General features: G+C 32.7%; 1 protein-coding gene across 2 annotated transcripts in view; it reads right to left on the reverse strand.

Moving 5' to 3' along the window:
- Window positions 1–23430, reverse strand: part of LOC143058661 (putative 3',5'-cyclic phosphodiesterase pde-5) — a 74936-nt gene that overhangs the window by 18511 nt on the left and 32995 nt on the right. Inside the window, exons 8-22 of one of the 2 annotated variants that reach the window (XM_076232125.1) lie at window positions 22729–22766; window positions 18712–18835; window positions 18165–18258; window positions 15374–15432; window positions 13310–13360; window positions 12494–12544; window positions 10260–10318; window positions 9620–9671; window positions 8889–9013; window positions 7692–7784; window positions 6818–6886; window positions 5969–6083; window positions 5628–5767; window positions 3949–4038; window positions 2711–2731 (exon numbers count right to left, since the gene is read on the reverse strand). In XM_076232125.1, coding sequence (XP_076088240.1) covers window positions 2711–2731; window positions 3949–4038; window positions 5628–5767; window positions 5969–6083; window positions 6818–6886; window positions 7692–7784; window positions 8889–9013; window positions 9620–9671; window positions 10260–10318; window positions 12494–12544; window positions 13310–13360; window positions 15374–15432; window positions 18165–18258; window positions 18712–18835; window positions 22729–22766 — 1181 coding nt within the window. The remainder of the gene's footprint in view (window positions 1–2710; window positions 2732–3948; window positions 4039–5627; window positions 5768–5968; window positions 6084–6817; window positions 6887–7691; window positions 7785–8888; window positions 9014–9619; window positions 9672–10259; window positions 10319–12493; window positions 12545–13309; window positions 13361–15373; window positions 15433–18164; window positions 18259–18711; window positions 18836–22728; window positions 22767–23430) is intronic. The other variant, XM_076232130.1, reaches the window with a different exon arrangement.

Genomic DNA, 23430 nt, shown 5'->3' on the forward strand with positions numbered 1-23430 from the left:
AGCAGTCTAACATTTAAGAGGTTTCTAATGGGCAAACCTTTTTTTGGTATGTTTTCAATAGGCAAGCTAACTGTCTTATATTTTATTTGCCTGCCACCCTGGATGCCTGCCCACCATTCATCCCAAAATCAATAACAGAGTTTTTACTTAAAAAATCTGATTTAAAAATCTGGAATGCTGCTACTATTTTAAAACAAATTGTTGGGCCAAGAGCACATGGAATCCCTTGTTGTGCGTGCATATTGAAATTGATACAAGAATAAAATGGGCTGCATTTTTAACATAAGCTTAATGAATGAAAAAAGACGACTTTCTTACAAACTACATTGCATAAGAATCAAATTAACACAAGAAAACTGGTTCATTAACAGTAGCAGCACTATGTAATCTAAGTTTTATATATAACTCACTCTTTCCATTATTTTTTACCTACAGTTGTATTTAAAGATCTATAATTCTGAACTGAGCAATGGAAATAACTGACAATAATTTGAATAATTAAAAAAAACTAGATGTGTCAAAGCGATATGAATGGTCCCCGTCTCAAAAAGTTGGAAAATCTGCAATTTCAATAACACATGTGGACACAAACATGATGGTAGTCTCACATATCAAAAATCAGCTCAAAATCTGGAGGCGTATAGAAAAATTGTCCATATAACTGTGATTTTCAACAATTTTCAAAGCTGTAAACCCTTAATTTTGGCAAAAATTAGCGGAGTGGAACGAAACTTAAAATTGATCTGTAACTCATCATGGTTAGCTCACATACCAAAAATCAGCCCTATATCTGAAAGCATTTAAAAAAAAGGTCTGTCAATCTGATTAAAAACCGATCTCTCATTGCTCCCGTTTTCTGATATGTCACGTGGGAGATCTAACGAAACCCGCTTTGAGGTCACATGTGAGTGACCTCGTAGGTGTGTCTTTTTTAACCAACGAAAATGAGTCTCCGGCTGTCTTGAAAGTTTATCGTAAGGTAAAGGGATGTAACTCATTGTATTTACGAAGAAATCGTCAGTCCAAATAATTCATAAACTTTTTTGATTGGCTTATCAATAAGTCGTCAACTCATTTGCATATCATTTTAAATTCATAACTTCCAGATCACTCACATGTGACCTCAAAGCAGGTTTCGTTAGATCTCCCATGCGACATATCAGAAAATGGGAGGGATGAGAGATCGGTTTTTAATTAGATTGAAGGTCTGTATAACTGTGATATTCAAAAATTTATCAAAAGTCCAAAGCCCGAAATTACAACAAAAATTAGCCGAGCGGAACGAAATTTAAACTTGATCTGTAACTCATCATGAGTAAATCACATACCAAAGATCAGCCCAATATCTGAAAGCGTTTAGAAAAAGAGTCTGTATAACTGTGATTTTCAACAATTTATCAAAGTCCATAGCCTGAAATTTCGGCAAAAATTAGCAGAGCGAAATGAAACTTAAACTTGATCTGTAACTCATCTCGATTAACTTACATGCCAAAAATCATCCCAATATCTGAAAGCGTTTAAAGTCTGTATAACTGTGATTTTCAACAATTTATCAAAGACCGAAGCCCGTATTTTCGGCAAAAATTAGCGGACCAGAACGATACTTAAACTTGATCTGTAACTCAACATGGTTAACTCACATACCAAAAATCAGCCAAATATCTGAACTTCGTTGCGGAGCCATAAAAATGAATATTGAGATTTTTCCTATCTTATTACTATAAACTTTTTAAAAGAATGGCATTGAGTCATGAGAACAATCTTGCTAGACCACTCAACCACTGATGGCCCCCAAAATAATATTAAGACATAGGTGTGAGTCTTCCAAGCAAGTTGTGTGGCTTGCAGGTTAAAAGAATCATAAGGATATCTTTAAAAATTTCTAAAAATCAAGATTTTAAAGAAAAATCAAATAAGTTATGAAAAACCCTATCAAAAAAATTGTCACCAAAAACATAAAAAGTTAATGCAATAAAACAATAAAATAAAAAGGTGTCCCAAAAGTCACTTCCAATATAATACTGCATTTAGGTTGTTTTTCGTTAATTGGTCAAGGAGGGGCTGTGCATAAGATGTGTTTGTTTATATTTTTACTTTGGAGCTATTTTAGTCTCAAGTTTATCTGATAAAGAGTATTTAAAAACATACATGTGCACAGAATTCATAATCATAAGGAGATGCGCAATGACTGTCAATTAGGTAACTATCCATCAAAGGATGGAAATGTGAACAACCATAATTTCATTCCATATGTTGAAAAATTAAAAGTATCAGTAAACAGTATGTAGGTGTCTAACAGATTCTAAAATTGATCTCATGTTACAACTCATCGGAGTTAAGCTTCTGTCCATATATTAAATCTGGTTCAGTAGAACCTAAGAAAAGTGTGACATAAATTATTGTTGGACAAACAGACGTTTTTACAAACCAACAGCTGTACTGACATAGTGAATGCAATATACCCTAAGTGTTGTTTATTTACAACGACAGACACAAATAGCGACACAATGGTAAACAATTCCTACATGCTGACTCTAAAGTGCAGGCCACACATGACAACATACCTGTACTATAATACAATTGCAACTTTTTTTGCAGATAAATTAAAAAGCTGTAAAATTGTGAAGATAGAAAATGAGAAATGGAATTAGTGAGTGAATCCACTGCAAACAGTCTACTCTTCTAAACAGTGAGATTTAAATGGATATACCTTTTCTCATTTTCATTCTTTCTGCAAAACACAAAAGAAGAAATGATCTTATAGCACTATGCATTTTACAAATTATCTTCAATTTGTAAAAACTACTAATACAATATTTCTAAAATCAATTTTGGATTCTCTTCTTTAATAGAAAAATTCCCCAAAACGAAAAAAAAAAAAAACTTTTGTCCTTATAAAAAAAAACTTCACTTAACTTTTTGTGATAGCTAAGCTAAGGCTGGGGGAATCTATAAAGCGAAAAAGCATATTTGATAGAACCAAAGCTATAATTTCAGAAAGGACCATATATCCGCAAAATAGTATCATAGATAAACCAAAAGAAAAAATGTTGTGTTAACAGTTAATAATTCAATCCTATATTTTCTTAAAACCAATCTTTTTCAAGCTGATTCTAAAATAAGAATATGAAGTCTGTTTCATACTTTCCAAAGATAGATCCATTTTTGCATTTTACAACTTCATACATTTAAGGCTCTTTTCATGTGCATTTAAATTGATTTACAAACAGAAATTCTCCACAACAGAAAAAACAATTTTGATTCCCCAGTTTTGACTAAATTCTATTGTTGTAAGTTCAAATAAAATATATCAACCGATCAGTCCCATGTAAGGTTCATAACTAGAAACACAACATTTTCTTGTTTGGAAAAACAATTTTTTTCTACAGGAATTCTTTGAGAAAAAGTTTATCTCATATCTGTTAGCAATCAGTCAGTGTCAGAGAATCAAAAAACACTCAGAACTAAAATCTCACCCTTTTATATTGCTGAAAATATTCAATGATAATTGTGGATATGTTCAGAGTCAATGCATATATGGAATTCATGATTAAAATGGCACGTAAAAGCATAAAAAGTCAAATACTATAATAAAGAGGCAAATTAAAAACTAAATCATTGTTTCTAAAGACCATTTTAGAAAAGCTCCCACAGCAATAATATTTTGGTCCTTGACAGCTATTTGCAGACCATAAAGCTTCTAAACTTCACAAAATAATGATGTAAAAAACTAAAGCAATTTGTAAGCAAGATGACCCATACAGTTTATCTGGTTTCTGTTACTGACCTGGCAAAATATGTGAATGAAAAACATAGATCAATTATTAAGGGAGATACAATGTAATACAGTTCTATCAAATATCCAAAATAGAATTGTCTCCCCTTGCTAGTAATGGCCAATTGAATACCTATGACAAGATGAATATATAAAACAGTTTATATACTTACTTGGTGGCCATACTAAAGATATCCTTCATCATATATAACACATACAAACATTTTCTGTTGTCTTCTACGTCCCATGGAGAAAACTCATAGCTGTAAAGTAAACATTAAATACTTCTTAACAAAGGGACACATATAACTAGTTACAGTGTGCAAGTGACCTTATACAACATTTACTGACTCCATACATATCACATTAGGTCACTAGCACACTGTGTAATAAATGTATCTTTCTGACTATCTTCATAGGTTGAATTTAATCTAGTGGCCCATCAAATAGATCAAGTCTTCAATATTTTGAACCTCATTTCATTGGTCTATAAAAACACAAATACCGCTATTAACAATTTGTAATCTTTTATTGTGTTTTCTGCATTTATTTTCCATCGTTTAGCCTTAATTTCTCGCATCTGTTTTATGTTTAATAAGTATTTGTTTTGAACCTCATGGTTTTCTTATAAACAGTGCTACTAAACATGCAGTAAATTGAAACATGCTGCTGACTTAATATTAAATATACAAGGTCTGTATGTGTTTACTTTTTACCAATGATATTCCTAGAAATGTATAGGAGGTTAGATAAATTACCAATGATATTCCTAGAAATGTATAGGAGGTCAGATAAATTACCAATGATATTCCTAGAAATGTATAGGAGGTCAGATAAATTACCAATGATATTCCTAGAAATGTATAGGAGGTCAGATAAATTACCAATGATATTCCTAGAAATGTATAGGAGGTCAGATAAATTACCAATGATATTCCTAGAAAGGTATAGGAGGTTAAATAAGTTACCAATGATATTCCTAGAAATGTATAGGAGGTTAGATAAATTACCAATGATATTCCTAGAAATGTATAGGAGGTTAGATAAATTACCAATGATATTCCTAGAAATGTATAGGAGGTCAGATAAATTACCAATGATATTCCTAGAAATGTATAGGAGGTCAGATAAATAACCAATGATATTCCTAGAAATGTATAGGAGGTCAGATAAATTACCAATGATATTCCTAGAAATGTATAGGAGGTTAGATAAATTACCAATGATATTCCTAGAAATGTATAGGTTAGATAAATTACCAATGATATTCCTAGAAATGTATAGGAGGTCAGATAAATTACCAATGATATTCCTAGAAATGTATAGGAGGTTAGATAAATTACCAATGATATTCCTAGAAATGTATAGGTTAGATAAATTACCAATGATATTCCTAGAAATGTATAGGAGGTCAGATAAATTACCAATGATATTCCTAGAAATGTATAGGAGGTTAGATAAATTACCAATGATATTCCTAGAAATGTATAGGAGGTTAGATAAATTACCAATGATATTCCTAGAAATGTATAGGTTAGATAAATTACCAATGATATTCCTAGAAATGTATAGGAGGTTAGATAAATTACAGTACCATATTACTCTTAGCATGAGACGTCATTTTATCATAACAAAACACAACAAAAAACATTTGGCTAAAATTTATCAATTTGTACTCTAATTACAAAAAGAATGATGGCCCATTGTAACTTTGAAAGTCGAATAAATCAGAATTGTCATTAACTTAATTTGGATTTCCTAAATACTCATATTCTAAGCTGCATATTATACAATACTTGATACCAATCAATAGTTATTTTGTATTTAGATATAATTGCAGTTAAGTACTTACTCAATAATTCCTGGTATATTATCGGGAAACGGCGTAGATTTGATAATTTTGTACTCGTCGTCTGTACACTGAGCGTGATAAGACAACACTTCTAATGCCACTTTATACTTCTGCTCTGATCGTCTTATCTTGTCATACAACTGTAAATAAAAGATAAAATCACCAAGAGATCAATATTCAATATCAGTGTGGGTCTAATTAAAATATGATTTGGTATAATACCTACAAAGTGAATTTTTTGACGCAAAGACTCTAGAATTTTGTAAATTATTCAATTAACAATAATATTCCAAAATAATCTGTTATAATCATTTTTACATTTTCTTTTGTTGCTATCGTACCTTGGCATGATGTAAGGCAAGTCCACAATATATAGCAAATGTTTCAAATGATTCTTCATCGGCCATTGTAAATGTGCCTTCCTTTTTATTGACCATCTGTACAACACCAATTATACTGAAATAGAAGAAATGATCTCAATAACAGCAGTCATTAGCATCTTTTGCTGATAAATCAACTGTAAAATAGGTGGTAAATACTGCTATTTCAGGGTGAAACAAAAATCCATAATTTCACCCCTCTAATGTCATACAACAATATTGCAAATTAGATTAGGCTTTGGTCAGGACATTTTATGATGACTTTACACTAAATCTGGTAGATGTGTACTGATTCATACTTTAGTTGGGTAGAACATGATTTATTTGTTAGTTGTAATTGGTTTTGAACTGTTTTTCGATATAATAGATGTGAATACACTTATATCTGTACTTTGTGGTTTTTAATTTTATGTTTACTCTTTTTGTCTTTTGTGCCAATTTCTGGAGTCCAGCCATTTTGAAGTTATTTTTACAGGTTTTTTTTATGTTGTGTTCTTACAGCACTATCCCTAGTTAGTGGAGGGCTAAGCACTTACTCCATGTATTAAACCTGTAATTAAATGTTGTCTTTGATTGCTGTCTGTCATATTTAATTTTGTTTTTTATTATTTTGTTAGGACCTTTAATAATCAGACCATATAGTATGTTTTTTTGCTGATGATTATAGCCAAACAGAACCATTTAAAATAGTTGATTACATCTCTGTTATTTGAACCGTGCTGAATAGTTGCGGGATTGACAGTTTTCATATATAGTGTTTACTTATTTCTTCTATGTAAATAAATACAAGAATATTAACTGTTGACTAACCTTCCTCTTATATAAATAGGCATACACAATATAGACTTTGTTCTGTACCCTGTCTGCATATCAACTTCCCTGTAATAATAACAAGCATGTTAGTGGTTATCAGAGAATATCAACAAGGATTGTAGAATGAATGATATGTGTTGAAGACCTTATACCAACTATTGAGATCATGAGCAGCAATAAAAGCACAGTATCATTTATATGTACCGGTATGTGGTAAAGTGGAAATCCTTTATAAATTTGTATTACTACAGACTAAAATTGCTACCAATAAACAAGTGAAACTGCGAGCTACTGCTCACTGATGATACCCCCGCCGCAAGTGGATAATATTAATAGTGTAAAAATATGCAAGTGTTCGGTTAACAGGAAGTTGTCGAGTGATGAATCTGAAAACGCATCACACGGTATGGCTGACATATATAAATGTTGATACCAAATTACAGAAAGGGTGGATGTGTAGTTCCTGAGAAAAATGTGACGAAAGTTTCATGGGACGGACTGACTGACGGACGGACTGATGGACGGACTGACGGACGGACTGACAGACAGAGGTAAAACAGTATACCCCCCCTTTTTTAAAGCGGGGGTATAAATATAACAGTAATTACTATGACAAGATATTTTTGGTGAAGAGTAAACAAGTATTGAGTACCATTTGTTGTCATTAAGGTTTATATCATGTAATCATTGCTATTTCCTGATCTTGTGTTGACATGTACAATGTATGTCTATTTTTATGAATGAGTTAGGTTTTGGTCAAGTCTAAAGAGTTATGTTAGACTCTCAAATACTTGTGGTAATTCTTTTTGTCCTTTTTATGTACAAGGCATCATAAATATTGTGGAAGTCATGTGGAGGTGATGTGACTTACCTGTTAAACCTTCCATCATTATAGGCATCAGTAATATTTAGCACCTGCCCTGTGGAGGCAACATGACCAGCTACACCCTTGTCCATAGGAAATCTTAAACAAAAACACATATCAATCAATGGGAAAGCTTTATAGTTCAAAAAAGTCAGACTCAAAAATAAATTAAATTAAGCTATGGCATATGGGGCATACTGTGAAAGTACTTTAATTCGTGGGTATCAATTTTCGTGGTTTGAGAAATATTTACATGTTCGTGGGTTTTTAAATTCGTGGATTTTAGTTTTCTAAAAAAAAAAATTGGAAAATTGAAGCTTTAGAAACGAAGGTTACAAATTGTCTTGATTGAGGAAAATTGCAAAGTAAACATTGACCCGGTAAAATGGTAAATCGTAGTGACAACACTAATTAACCCTAGATAAAGTGATCAACAGATTTAAGACCATCAAAGGTGTTAATTAGGCCATAAACATGTCACCTAAAGAAAACAGTACACAAAAACAAATGCTATAAACGTATCTTAATGTTAAATAATTCTTATCAAAATTAAGCTCAGCATAAAATTATTATTTCTGATATGTACGAGAATTTTGAGGATATAAAATGAACACTTTATCATACAAGCATACGAATACCCGAAATCTGACTTTCATCGATCAAAAATATTTTTATGAGAATTAAAAGATCAAAAGTTGTACAGTTAATGTTCTGAAAGATTAAATGGGTATACTCCTTCATGGAGTTGTAGTTCATAGCGCGTTTGCCCTATGACTACTATATAGCATTTTCAGATTTGGCGTTATTCAATATATTCCGGCTCTAGATCATATCAGTAGTCAAACCTACATGGGATCTTTCCATGTCTTGATTTGGACAATGTTTGTTTTATTTCGTTGGACACTTAAATTCGTGGATAACGTCATCCACGAAAACCACGAAAATTGGTACCCCACGAATAAAAGTACTTTCACAGTATGCAATACAATGTCCCATAAAGGCAGGAAGATTTAATTTACACTTATATGTAGGGCATACAAATGTTTTTATAATGAAAATCATCCAGAAGACATTTAATTCAATCTTTATCATAAACAAATATATAATTTTCCTATGCATGGTTTATGCTTGTAGATAAGTAAGTGTAAAGAGATGAGCCAAAACACCCACTTGTTTCACAAGGCTATAAACAGATTCTCTTACCTTATTTCTTTCTGTGGCACATGTTCTTTACCCGTATCAAATATTCGAGCATATAATTCAGTAGTTTTTGTGTCTAGGAGAAATAATGATGCTCTGTCAGCATTCACTAGCTTTTTGGCATAATTCTGAAAAATAAAACAATTCCTAAATCAATATGGTATTGATCCAATGTGAATGTGCGTAGGATATTTGAAATTTGTCTAAAATCAATATAAATCAAATAGCTCAGATACTCAGAAGATAGTAAATTGCACAAAAATCATATAGCATTCTTAAACAGCAAATGCATACAGTGGCGGATCCAGCCATTTTAAAAAGGGGGGGTTCCCAACGCAGAATAAAGGGGGGGGTTCCAACTATATGCTCCCATTCAAATGCATTGATCGGCCAAAAAATAGGGGGGGGTTCCAACCCCCGGAACCCCCCCCCCCCCTAGATCTGCCACTGGCATACTGAATGGTATTTAAATAATGAGTATAACAAATTTGGCCTATTACAAGATGTCAATAATTTGTTGACCTCATGAGAGCTATATTTTCTAAAACTTGTCAATTTTGCCATACTTGAAAATTCTAAACTTTATTTTTCTGAAATGTTTACACAAAGCCCAGTCTTTATAAAATTGAATTGCTTGAATCAACCTTTTATTCCTATAAACATAAAGGTTTGCACTATTGTGAGCAGACAAACATTTCGGTCAAATATTTTAGAGATAATAGTTTGTTACTTACCATAATTTTCATAATAACTGTATCCATGCTAACTATGTCTTGAAATATTGACCTATAAAACATTATATAAGTTGACACCCTTACAGCTCTTGTGTGATGCCTAATCTCTTGTATGCTAGTAACTCATTTACACATTTAAAGAAACAACATGTGGAGCAGGATATTATAACTCTACCTGGGCAACTGAGATCAGCCCTGATTTAAGCTGGGGTTTGTGTTGCTCAGTATTTCATTTTTTTTGGTGATGTGTTTTTAGGAAAAGTTATTCAGTTTTTTTCCCATTGTTTTTTTGTATTTTGCCATGGTATTGTGAGTTTGTTTTTAACTTATGAGATTGAATCTCCCTTTTAATTAGTGTCCAGATTTTTGTATACTGTCATAATATATATGTCAAATATGAGGATCACAGTACAACAACATGTAAATCTGATTAAACTATTGTTAAATGTGGCATGTCTATGTTAAAAACAGCTGCTTAATTCAAAAAAATATACCGACCAGGCTAACCATTGCAAATATATATTTAGTGAATAAAAACATAAAAACAATCTACTGGAAATGATTAGCAACAGTTACTCCAGTGTGAATTTTAAAATGTTTAAAGCTGCATGCCTAAAAAACTTAAATTTCCAGAACTTACTTTGTGACTGCTAACAAGAAATCGTTTAATTTTCTTTGTCTCATCATACTATTGTACATCTGTAATTATACGAAATAACACACTATAAGGATATATGAAATACACTACAACACATATATATACAAGGTTACCTGAAATACACATAGTCTGAAACTATGCTTCTCTCAAATGAAATAGTTATCAAATATCATCTAACTTTCAATTTATCTAAAATGATCCTTAATAAAAAAAACTAATTTACATTCTTATTATTAACACGGTAACTCTGTATTATACCATATTTTGTATTTATGCTCATGTATATTCATACTCTCCTTAAGGAGGATAATAAACATATATAATTATCTTAATCAAACATTTAGTCATTCTATGCTTTATCCAGTTCACTTCTTTTTCAGTAAAGTAAAGCAATGGTTAAGAATTATATATAATAATTGATTTTTTTCCACAAGAATAACATCTTTTACTTGATCAAATAGAAACTCTTTTTTCCAAAATAACTCATTATCCACAAATCTTTACTTTGAAAATACTCAAATTAATTTTATTCAAAATTACTTCAATGAAAAGTTCCAATAAAAATATAAGCTGTCAAGACACCTGACAGTAATGTTTAATTATGTAATTAAAATGTAGTTTTCTCAGAGTTGTGTTGTGCGATTTGGCAAACAAATGGTTTTTTTCTAATTATTGAGCAAAGGATATAACACTACAACTTGCTTATTCTAGAAATAAAGTGACAAGTGGGTTGAGAGGCACTTTAGTTGGTGATATTTTTTTATATACAGATATGACAAGTATGAATTACATCTATCTGGAAATAAACTGTTAACACAGAAATATGTTCTCATAGGCAGGTCCAGTTGGTCCCTGCCACCCCCACCCCCCCCATTGTGGGAAAAATTTGGTTGATTATATAGCAAATCACTGAAGCATGAATGGATCCCCCCCTTTACAAAAAGTTTTGGATCTGCCATTGGTACTGGCTTTATGCAAGTTTGGTAGAATAGTGCAAATGTTAAAATTAACAAGAATGTGTCCATAGTACACGGATGCCCCACTCCCACTATCATTTTCTATGTTCAGTGGACCGTGAAATTGGGGTCAAAACTTTAATTTGGAATTAAAATTAGAAAGATCATATCATAGGGAACATGTGTACTAAGTTTCAAGTTGATGTAACTTTAACTTCATCAAAAACTACCTTGACCAAAAACTTTAACCTGAACTTTGCACTATCATTTTCTATGTTCAGTGGACCATGAAATTGGGGTCAAAATTATAATTTGGCATTAAAATTAGAAAGATCATATCATGGGGAACATGTGTATTAAGTTTCAAGTTGATTGGACTTAAGCTTCATCAAAAACTACCTCGACCAAAAACTTTAACCGGACGGACGAACGGAGGCACAGACCAGAAAACATAATGCCCCTCTACTATCGTAGGTGGGGCATAAAATGAAAGTCAATGAACAATGATGACCCTGGGTTTGAGGTAATAAAATCTGCATGGAAATGAGATGTGAAACTTTCATACAACTGCATACCAAATATCATTGACTTACCATTAGTAGCTGGTTTGTCATCTTAACTAACCTCATCACAAGCTTTAAAGTGTAAACTATACAAGAGTTTCAAAATCCGATAGATCACTAATTAGGTGGAGGTGCCAAATAATCGCCATGGAAATGTAATCTGTCAACGCTAAAACAACTGTATATCAAATATCATGTGTCCTACTATATTGGTTTCACTTAAAATGAGCCAATCAAAACTTTAAAAAAATAATCAATAAACTAAAAGTCAATATACCATGACTATGGAGGAAGGGGCAAATAATCTCTATAGAAATGAGATGTGCAAATGCTTTTACAATTACTGAATACCATGTATCTTTCACCTACCTCTAATGTTTTCTATATCAACTGACCTATTAAAATGCAAACTCATTCAAGGTGACATTGCAGATGATAAACACAACACTGAAGTCTTGTCAAGATGAGACAAAAAAAAATTATTTTAGCTTCATAGAAAAAAAATGAATAGACAAAATTATGCCTTCAACCCATTTGACATTTATTTGTAGATTAGCCCCCAAATACTAGGAATCAGGCATGAAGCTTCAGATACAAGCTGGTTGCAATAGATGGTGAACATAAAACTATGCAGATTAACAAGGGTATAACATTACTCCATGGTAGACTCATGCAGCCAGACAACATGATATACTACCTCTATAAAATAGACAGCAAAGCTCCCCCAGAAAATCATGTTAGCTGCAATCTAAAGCAGAAATTATTAGTCAAAACATGTTTGCTGCAATTTAAAACATGAATTATGTGCTTGTATAAATACCACTATGCAAAAATTAGAAAAGTGCAAAGCAAGATATGTATCAGTGCATTAAATATAAATAACACTCTCAGGAATATAGTTATGCATAAAACTATTCTGCTGTAATGAACAATACATACAAAGACTCAAAAGTGAGTTTTACATTTAATGCTAAATGTGACTTCGTTATTCATATATCTTACTTTTATGTGAAGAAACTTGTTTTCTGTGATTTAAATTCAACTGCATTTTCTTATACATTTAAGGTAAATATTAGCTTCATTATCACACCAGTAAATTCTTTTTGATAAAAAATTTGGATAGTGTAGCATCATTTTTTCATAATATATATGTATTCATTATAGCTGTAAGGGTATAGTCAATCACATATAACTGTATGACTAATAGAAATTGCATATTAACTCTTTAAAAAATAAAGGGAAAAAAAGTTGAAATATTCTTCAATCTTTAATTGGACCTCTCCAAACCCCAAACCCTGCCATTTCATTGATCAGTTTATTTTACAAAATGCATTACAACTAAATAGTTTCAAGAGAAATCAATATATTAAATACAATTTTAATTTTATGAAAATATTCTGTAAATTGAAAAAAAAAAAAAAAAATATTAATATGCAATTTGGCTTTTCTAATCGAAGAAAGCAGAGAGTACCCAGCACACATATGGTTATATATAGAGCACATTTAGGTTTACCTGCACATACTCCACACATACATCAGCCCAGACTAACAATGTAGCAGTCACCTAGAACACACAACAGTGAAACATGCACACAAACTACACTATTACAATATTCAATGGAATTTTTTATACAAAAACGGAAATATAATATTCATAAAATACCAATTGACATATATAAAGGATGATTGGTAATTTAATTGCTGGTACATCATGATGAAATAATGTCATGCCATTGGTTGATACCATGATGAAATAAGGTCATGCCATTGGTTGACACCATGATGAGATAATGTCATTCCATTGGTTGACACCATGATAATTTATTATAAAAACACAAAAAAAATGAGTTTCATTTGAAAGATATGACTTTTCAAATTCTTTAGTTTATTTAAATTCAAAATGCAGTAAACGTGTTTCAAGAAAACTTGTTGCAAGTTTCAGTATTCAATACTGTTAGTTTTTTTCCTTTGAATTGTTTCATTGTTTTTCTTCATGTCAGGGCCACATATAGTGGACTATACAGTATGGATTTTCTCATTGTAAAGCTGTGAGGTTGCCTATAATTGCTAACTTCAACTTGGGTTAAGGTCTGTTAGATAGTTGGCAATCACATTATATTAATTAATTTTTTGATACATTTGTTTATAGTACTATGTTCTGTAAAATAACTGAATCCACAGAAAATGTAAACGAGACAGCAACTCAAATTGTTCCAACGAATCTTTGGTTTAAATCTTTAATATCGCCCCTTTTTTCTTTTACATAAGAATACCAAAGTTTGAGAAGAACTAGTCATAGATTACCCCAACATTTCAATCAATAAGTAAAAAAAATAAAATATATGTATTAAATTATGAAAATTACTTTGAAAACTATCCTGAAATAGAGCCATCCTTTATTACAGCGTACACTAAGTTTATCAAAAGCATGAGCAAGGTCATAATTGAAAAGGACTGTTTATCTTACTTCATAAAAGTGTATATTATTACATTTGATAGATATATATTTATATTTATGGAGATGGTGCAATCTTGAAACCGTTACAGATCACTAGATATACATATCAAAGAATATTTTTGTAAGATAATGATTTAACATCCTTGTAAAGCAATGGAATTTAACATTCAATTACATTGTATACGTAATAATACATTTATATATCACTATTCCTATTTTGTTTGCATATCAAATTACATTTACATATGTAAAATTAATGTTATAACGTAAAACACCTTCATGCTCAAACAAAAATCTAGAAAGAATATATTGGTTAAAAAGAACGATGTTTGGCCCTGATGCTTAACTCATTGTTAACATTGATATGCTATCTATTCAAAACTAATACAATTTACAGTTTGTATAGAATCGAATTCATTACATTATATAAACACTATTCAAACTTCACATGGTTGGAGTCAAAAGTTTCAAAAGTCTACATAAAATCTTGGAACAAATATGTTTATCAATTCATTTTTCACTTAGCTTTTTGTTAACAAACTTTTATTCTATCGTTTTACTCTAGTTTAAATTTGATAGGCATTATGTATTTTCATTTAATATATGTTTTAAAAGATGTAAAAACTACCCTGAATTTAAAAGGACAATGTCGGATACAGCAAATTAAACAGAGTATGTAAATTGAGGTTGACTTATTCCCCTTGGTTGCAATTTTTAAGGTAAAAGTTTTGTTTTTTTTCGTTTTTTGACTTATGAAATAACTACATGTGATACATAAATGTCTAATAAGAAACCCTAACTAGATCCAATGAAGAATTAAGGGATGCTTTAAAGAAATAAGAATTGTTCAGAAAAACCTCTTCTAAAATCTTGCAGTCAGAATAACAAGTTGAATTAGGCTGAGTTATGAAGGAATCAATTCTGGCATGTTTTTTAATAAACAATAAGTTTGCAGGTTACACGTATATAATGACTTAGTGAAAATTGTTTTAAAAATCATAAGAGGTGTCTTTTTGGAACACATAACATGATCTTTTTTTATCATATTATGAATTATGAATTTTCCCTTGTTGTATAACTGTCAATTTAAGTTTAACTTGTAGAGGATATGATGCCTACCTCTTCATCTTCTTGAGTAAATGAGTCGGTACTGAATTGTCTGTAAAGTTCTATTACACCTAAAAAATATATATTAAAATTAAACTATGACTAAAGCAAAGAGACTTACAGAACTTAATTTGATGCTGTATATTAAATTTGTTTTTGTTCATTGCTTGATTTGTACTTGAATCAGGCTGTTAGTTTTCTCACTTGATTCTTTTTTTTGCTTTTGACATTGTTAGGTCATTATCTTTCCCTGCAGTATGGGTTTTACTCATTTTTGAAGATCTATAGTAGCTAATGTTGTACTTCATATGGTTTCTGGTGGAGAGTTGTCTCATGGGCAATGAGACCAGATCTTCTTATCTTTTATGTTAATATCAGAAATCAATCACCTATAAAATTGACCTAATTGATTTGGAAGTTGAGGAACTGTATTTGATTATTATGTAGATTTAGGCTAGGTTTCCTGAAAGATGTTTGTGTTAAACCTTTGCTTCATATTTAGTCATGTGTCTTGCGTACCTCATCTGTTTTCTGGTGAAATTGAAGATTTAACAAAACCTACCTAATACCCCTGAGTCTTCTTGTAATATTGAAATGACTGGAAAACCTACCTACTACCCCTGAGTCTTCTTGTAATATTGGAAAGGCTAGAAAACCTACCTACCACCCCTGAGTCTTCTTGTAATATTGGAATGGCTAGAAAACCTACCTACCACCCCTGAGTCTTCTTGTAATATTGGAAAGGTTAGAAAACCTACCTAATACCCCTGAGTCTTCTTGTAATATTGGAATGGCTAGAAAACCTACCTACCACCCTTGAGTCTTCTTGTAATATTGGAATGGCTAGAAAACCTACCTACCACCCCTGAGTCTTCTTGTAATATTGGAATGGCTAGAAAACCTACCTAATACCCCGAGTCTTCTTATAATATTGGAATGGCTAGAAAACCTACCTACCACCCTGAGTCCTCTTGTAATATTGGAATGGCTAGAAAACCTACCTACCACCCTGAGTCTTCTTGTAATATTGGAAAGGCTAGAAAACCTACCTACCACCCTGAGTCTTCTTGTAATATTGGAATGGCTAGAAAACCTACCTACCACCCCTGAGTCTTCCTGTAATATTGGAATGGCTAGAAAACCTACCTACCACCCTGAGTCTTCTTGTAATATTGGAATGGCTAGAAAACCTACCTAATACCCCTGAGTCTTCTTGTAATATTGGAAAGGCTAGAAAACCTACCTACCACCCCTGAGTATTCTTGTAATATTGGAATGGCTAGAAAACCTACCTACCACCCCTGAGTCTTCTTGTAATATTGGAAAGGTTAGAAAACCTACCTAATACCCCTGAGTCTTCTTGTAATATTGGAATGGCTAGAAAACCTACCTACCACCCTTGAGTCTTCTTGTAATATTGGAATGGCTAGAAAACCTACCTACCACCCCTGAGTCTTCTTGTAATATTGGAATGGCTAGAAAACCTACCTAATACCCCGAGTCTTCTTATAATATTGGAATGGCTAGAAAACCTACCTACCACCCTGAGTCCTCTTGTAATATTGGAATGGCTAGAAAACCTACCTACCACCCTGAGTCTTCTTGTAATATTGGAAAGGCTAGAAAACCTACCTACCACCCTGAGTCTTCTTGTAATATTGGAATGGCTAGAAAACCTACCTACCACCCCTGAGTCTTCTTGTAATATTGGAAAGGCTAGAAAACCTACCTACCACCCCTGAGTCTTCCTGTAATATTGGAATGGCTAGAAAACCTACCTTTCACCCCTGAGTCTTCTTGTAATATTGGAATGGCTAGAAAACCTACCTAACACCCCTGAGTCTTCTTGTAATATTGGAAAGACTAGAAAACCTACCTACCACCCTCAGTCTTCTTGTAATATTGGAATGGCTAGAAAACCTACATAATACCCCTGAGTCTTCTTGTAATATTGGAAAGGCTAGAAAACCTACCTAACACCCCTGAGTCTTCTTGTAATATTGGAAAGGCTAGAAAACCTACCTACCACCCCTGAGTCTTCTTGTAATATTGGAAAGGCTAGAAAACCTACCTACCACCCCTGAGTCTTCTTGTAATATTGGAATGGCAAGAAAACCTACCTAATACCCCTGAGTCTTCTTGTAATATTGGAAAGGCTAGAAAACCTACCTACCACCCCTGAGTCCTCTTGTAATATTGGAATGGCAAGAAAACCTACCTAATACCTCTGAGTCTTCTTGTAATATTGGAATGGCTAGAAAACCTACCTAACACCCTTGAGTCTTCTTGTAATATTGGAAAGGCTAGAAAACCTACCTACCACCCTGAGTCCTCTTGTAATATTGGAATGGCTAGAAAACCTACCTACCACCCTGAGTCTTCTTGTAATATTGGAAAGGCTAGAAAACCTACCTACCACCCTGAGTTTTCTTGTAATATTGGAATGGCTAGAAAACCTACCTACCACCCCTGAGTCTTCTTGTAATATTGGAAAGGCTAGAAAACCTACCTACCACCCCTGAGTCTTCTTGTAATATTGGAATGGCTAGAAAACCTACCTAACACCCCTGAGTCTTCTTGTAATATTGGAAAGGCTAGAAAACCTACCTACCACCCCTGAATCTTCTTGTAATATTGGAATGGCAAGAAAACCTACCTAATACCCTTGAGTCTTCTTGTAATATCTGAATGGCTAAAAAACCTACCTAACACCCCTGAGTCTTCTTGTAATATTGGAATGGCTAGAAAACCTACCTAATACCCTTGAGTCTTCTTGTAATATTGGAATGGCTAGAAAACCTACCTAATACCCCTGAGTCTTCCTGTAATATTGGAATGGCTAGAACTGTCTGGACGTGCTCCATCTTAATTCCTAGGCCGGCTGGAAACCTCATGTCCTGATAAAGAAAAGTAATATACTTATAACAGAATAAATGTAACACTTTAGCCTGAAATTTGAAAATAATTGCAACTATACCATCCTCAGCTCTGAGTCACAACTAATTCCAGGAATGTTATGTATTTGAAAATTAAAACTACATCACTTTGAACAGAAATATATTACTTTTTATTGTAAATAAGCTAAAGTTACAGCATGGTCGGTTCTAATTGGTTTAAAATCTATGGCCCTTTAAAGGTTAATTTAAGATTTTATCTTTGATGAAATAATATAGCAATCTAACGTTATAATTTTTTTTTTATTTAAGTCTCATCCCTCAAAATATACAGTGCAATATATATTATACACAGTGTATGATAAAGATATAAAATAGGATGATCTAGTTCTAGAAGTGCTTTCACTTATTTAATCCAAGACCCTGAATAAATGATTGTAGCTTGGTTGAACTTACTCCCTGAACATGATTAGTTCTGATTGTATCTTTTGTTTTGGCAACATAAGATGGTAGGGATGTTCCAGTTTCTATGTTACCAATATAGGATCCTTCAGTAGGTCTATCTGTTGTACGACTTCCCCTATAAGACAGAAACATAATGTATAACATGAAAATGACTAACACTAGTGAGAAAATAATAAATAGTAATCACACCTATCATTTTAAATTATGTCTTTTTAAATCTAACTATTCTGTAGTTTTTCAAACAGATTATTTTAAATACCAAAGCAAATAGAAATCTTAACACCAAATATCTAGCCATAATTGTCACTGTGCAGGAAATACCTAAACACAGCCATCATTGTCACTGTGTAGGAAAAACCTAAACACATAGCCTTCACTGACACTGTGCAGGAAATACCTAAACACATAGCCTTCATTGTCACTGTGCAGTTGTCACTGTACAAAAAATACCTACACACAAAGACATTTTTGTCACTTTGCAGGAAATACATAAACACATATCCATCATTCTCACTGTACAGGAAATACCTAAACGCATAGACATCACTGTCACTGTACAGGAAATACCTAAACACATAGCCATCACTGTCACTTTACAGGAAATACATAAACACATAGCCATCATTGTCACTGTACAGGAAATACCTAAACACATAGCCATCATTATCACTGTACAGGAAATACCTAAACATGTAGCCATCATTGTCACTGTACAGGAAATACCTAAACACATAGCCATCATTATCACTGTACAGGAAATACCTAAACACATAGCCATCATGTCACTGTACAGGAAATACCTAAACACATAGACATCATTGTCACTGTACAGAAAATACCTAAACACATGGCCATCATTGTCACTGTACAGGAAATACCTAAACACATAGCCATCAATGTCACTGCACAGGAAATACATAAACACATAGACATCATTGTCACTATACATGAAATATCTAAACACATAGCCATCATTGTCACTGTACAGAAAATACCTAAACACATGGCCATCATTGTCACTGTACAGGAAATACCTAAACACATAGACATCACTGTCGCTGTACAGGAAATACCTAAACACATAGCCATCATTGTCACTGTGAAGGAAATACCTAAACACATAGCCATCATTGTCACTGTACAGGAAATACCTAAACACATAGCCATCAATGTCACTGCACAGGAAATACATAAACACATAGACATCATTGTCACTATACATGAAATATCTAAACACATAGCCATCATTGTCACTGTACAGAAAATACCTAAACACATGGCCATCATTGTCACTGTACAGGAAATACCTAAACACATAGACATCACTGTCGCTGTACAGGAAATACCTAAACACATAGCCATCATTGTCACTGTGAAGGAAATACCTAAACACATAGCCATCATTGTCACTGTACAGGAAATACCTAAACACATAGCCATCATTGTCACTGTACAGAAAATACATAAACACATAGACATCATTGTCACTGTACAGGAAATACCTAAACACATAGCCATCATTGTCACTGTACAGGAAATACCTAAACACATAGCCATCATTATCACTATACAGGAAATACCTAAACACATAGCCATCATTGTCACTGTACAGGAAATACCTAAACACATATGTCACTGTACAGGAAATACCTAAACACATAGCCATCACTATCACTGTACAGGAAATACCTAAACACATAGCCATCATTGTCACTGTACAGGAAATACCTAAACACATAGACATCATTGTCACTGTACAGGAAATACCTAAACACATAGCCATCATTGTCACTGTACAGAAAATACATAAACACATAGACATCACTGTCACTGTACAGGAAATACCTAAACACATAGACATCAATGTAACTGTACAGCAAATACCTAAACACATAGACATCATTGTCACTGTACAGAAAATATCTAAACACATAGACATCACTGTCACTGTACAGGAAATACCTAAACACATAGACATCATTGTCACTGTTCAGAAAATATCTAAACACATAGCCATCATTGTCACTGTGAAGGAAATACCTAAACACATAGCCATCATTGTCACTATACAGAAAATATCTAAACACATAGCCATCATTGTCACTGTGAAGGAAATACCTAAACACATAGCCATCATTGTCACTGAAAGAAATATCTAAACACATAGACATCATTGTCACTGTGAAGGAAATACCTAAACACATAGCCATCATTGTCACTGTACAGAAAATATATAAACACATAGCCATCATTGTCACTGAAAGAAATACCTAAACACATAGACATCATTGTCACTGTGAAGGAAATACCTAAACACATAGCCATCATTGTCACTGTGAAGGAAATACCTAAACACATAGACATCATTGTCACTGTGAAGGAAATACCTAAACACATGGCCATCATTGTCACTGTGAAAGAAATACCTAAACACATAGACATCAATGTCACTGTGAAGGAAATACCTAAACACATAGCCATCATTGTCACTGTACAGAAAATACCTAAACACGTAGCCATCAATTACCTGTACAGGAAATACCGAAACACATAGCCATCATTGTCACTGTACAGGAAATACCTAAACACATAGACATCACTGTCACTGTACAGAAAATATCTAAACACATAGCCATCAATGTCACTGTGAAGGAAATACATAAACACATAGACATCACTGTCACTGTACAAGAAATACCTAAACACATAGCCATCATTGTCACTGTACAGGAAATACCTAAACACATAGACATCACTGTCACTGTACAGGAAATACCTAAACACATAGACATCACTGTCACTGTACAGGAAATACCTAAACACATAGACATCACTGTCACTGTACAAGAAATACCTAAACACATAGACATCACTGTCACTGTACAAGAAATACCTAAACACATAGACATCACTGTCACTGAACAAGAAATACCTAAACACATAGCCATCATTGTCACTGTACAGAAAATACCTAAACACATAGCCATCATTGTCACTGTACAGGAAATACATAAACACACAGCCATCACTGTCACTTTACAGGAAATACATAAACACATAGACATCACTGTCACTGTACAGGAAATACCTAAACACATAGCCATCATTGTCACTGTACAGGAAATACATAAACACACAGCCATCACTGTCACTTTACAGGAAATACATAAACACATAGACATCCCTGTCACTGTACAGGAAATACCTAAACACATAGCCATCATTGTCACTGTACACGAAATACCTAAACACATAGCCATCATTGTCACTGTACAGGAAATACATAAACACACAGCCATCACTGTCACTTTACAGGAAATACATAAACACATAGACATCACTGTCACTGTACGGGAAATACCTAAACACATAGCCATCACTGTCACTGTACAGGAAATACATAAACACATAGCCATCATTGTCACTGTACAAGAAATATCTAAACACATAGCCATCATTGTCACTGTACAGGAAATACCTAAACACATAGCCATCATTGTCACTGTACAGGAAATACCTAAACACATAGCCATCACTGTCACTGTATAGGAAATACATAAACATATAGCCATCATTGTCACTGTACATGAAATATATAAACACATGGCCTTAATGGTTACTGTGAAGGAAATATCTAAACAGAAAGCCTTCATTGAATATCATTTTCAAATACAATATGCAGTTATAGCCATTCCTTATTGGTGTGGACAATGATTGTGATAAATGTATTCTGTATTTATAAGAATAGGTAGAATGATCTTGACTTTGATCTGAATTACAGCAATTTATTTAAATTTCATTTGGTAAATGGTTAAATAGTTAAAAAATATCTACTTAAAACTCTTTAAAATTCAATTAATATCAATTTCTGCAATTGTACTGACAACCAATAAATAGCTGTGGAATTACAGAACATTGTACTAACAATCCATAAATAGCTTTACATTACTGATTCTTGGTTATGAACCCTTTAAGCCTGAGAACATAGTGTTACATCGGTTTACTAACCTGCTAGATGATATAGGTGGTACTTTATGATGATACAGCTGTGAAAAAAGAGACAATTATCTAGTTAATAACCCTCCAATAATATTGATCTGTTACATTGTTAGCACTATAACATGACAAATTATCAACCTCATTATATTCAATGTAGTTAGCTATATTTTTTTCCTCATAAAGACAGTTTTCCATTTTTACGACAATAATTACTGTGGATTCAATATTATTTGTTGGGTGCAAATTTTGGTGGATTTCATGGGGACAGGGGAACTACGAATTTAATGTACAATGAAAAACAAATTTTCTTTACGAATAGTTCAGACTTTGGAGAAACATCAGATTGCAAGTTTACCTTAAACCCGAAAAACTGGTAGCCACAAAAATAAAGGAAAACCACAGTAAACCAGTATTATCTTAATTCAATTTAATTCATTCTTTTGTTTTAATGTTTGACAATTTCACTGAGAAAAAAAAGGTTTGACTATTTTAGTATTATACTTTTAAATAGTTATCTTGTTAGGTTAGATGTTTTTGATAATAACTTTGGATTATCTTTTTAAAGACATGAGATTAACTGTGATTAATTAATGATCTGTTTGGACTTGTTGTTAGTCCTCTTCCAAGTCAATATATATTTCCATTACAATTTCTATGTTTATGTTTTAATGTATTTTATAAGAAATAGTAACCCTAAACAACATTTAGTAT

Source organism: Mytilus galloprovincialis, chromosome 1 (assembly GCF_965363235.1).
Source record: "Mytilus galloprovincialis chromosome 1, xbMytGall1.hap1.1, whole genome shotgun sequence".
NCBI classification, from domain to species: Eukaryota; Metazoa; Mollusca; class Bivalvia; order Mytilida; family Mytilidae; genus Mytilus; species Mytilus galloprovincialis.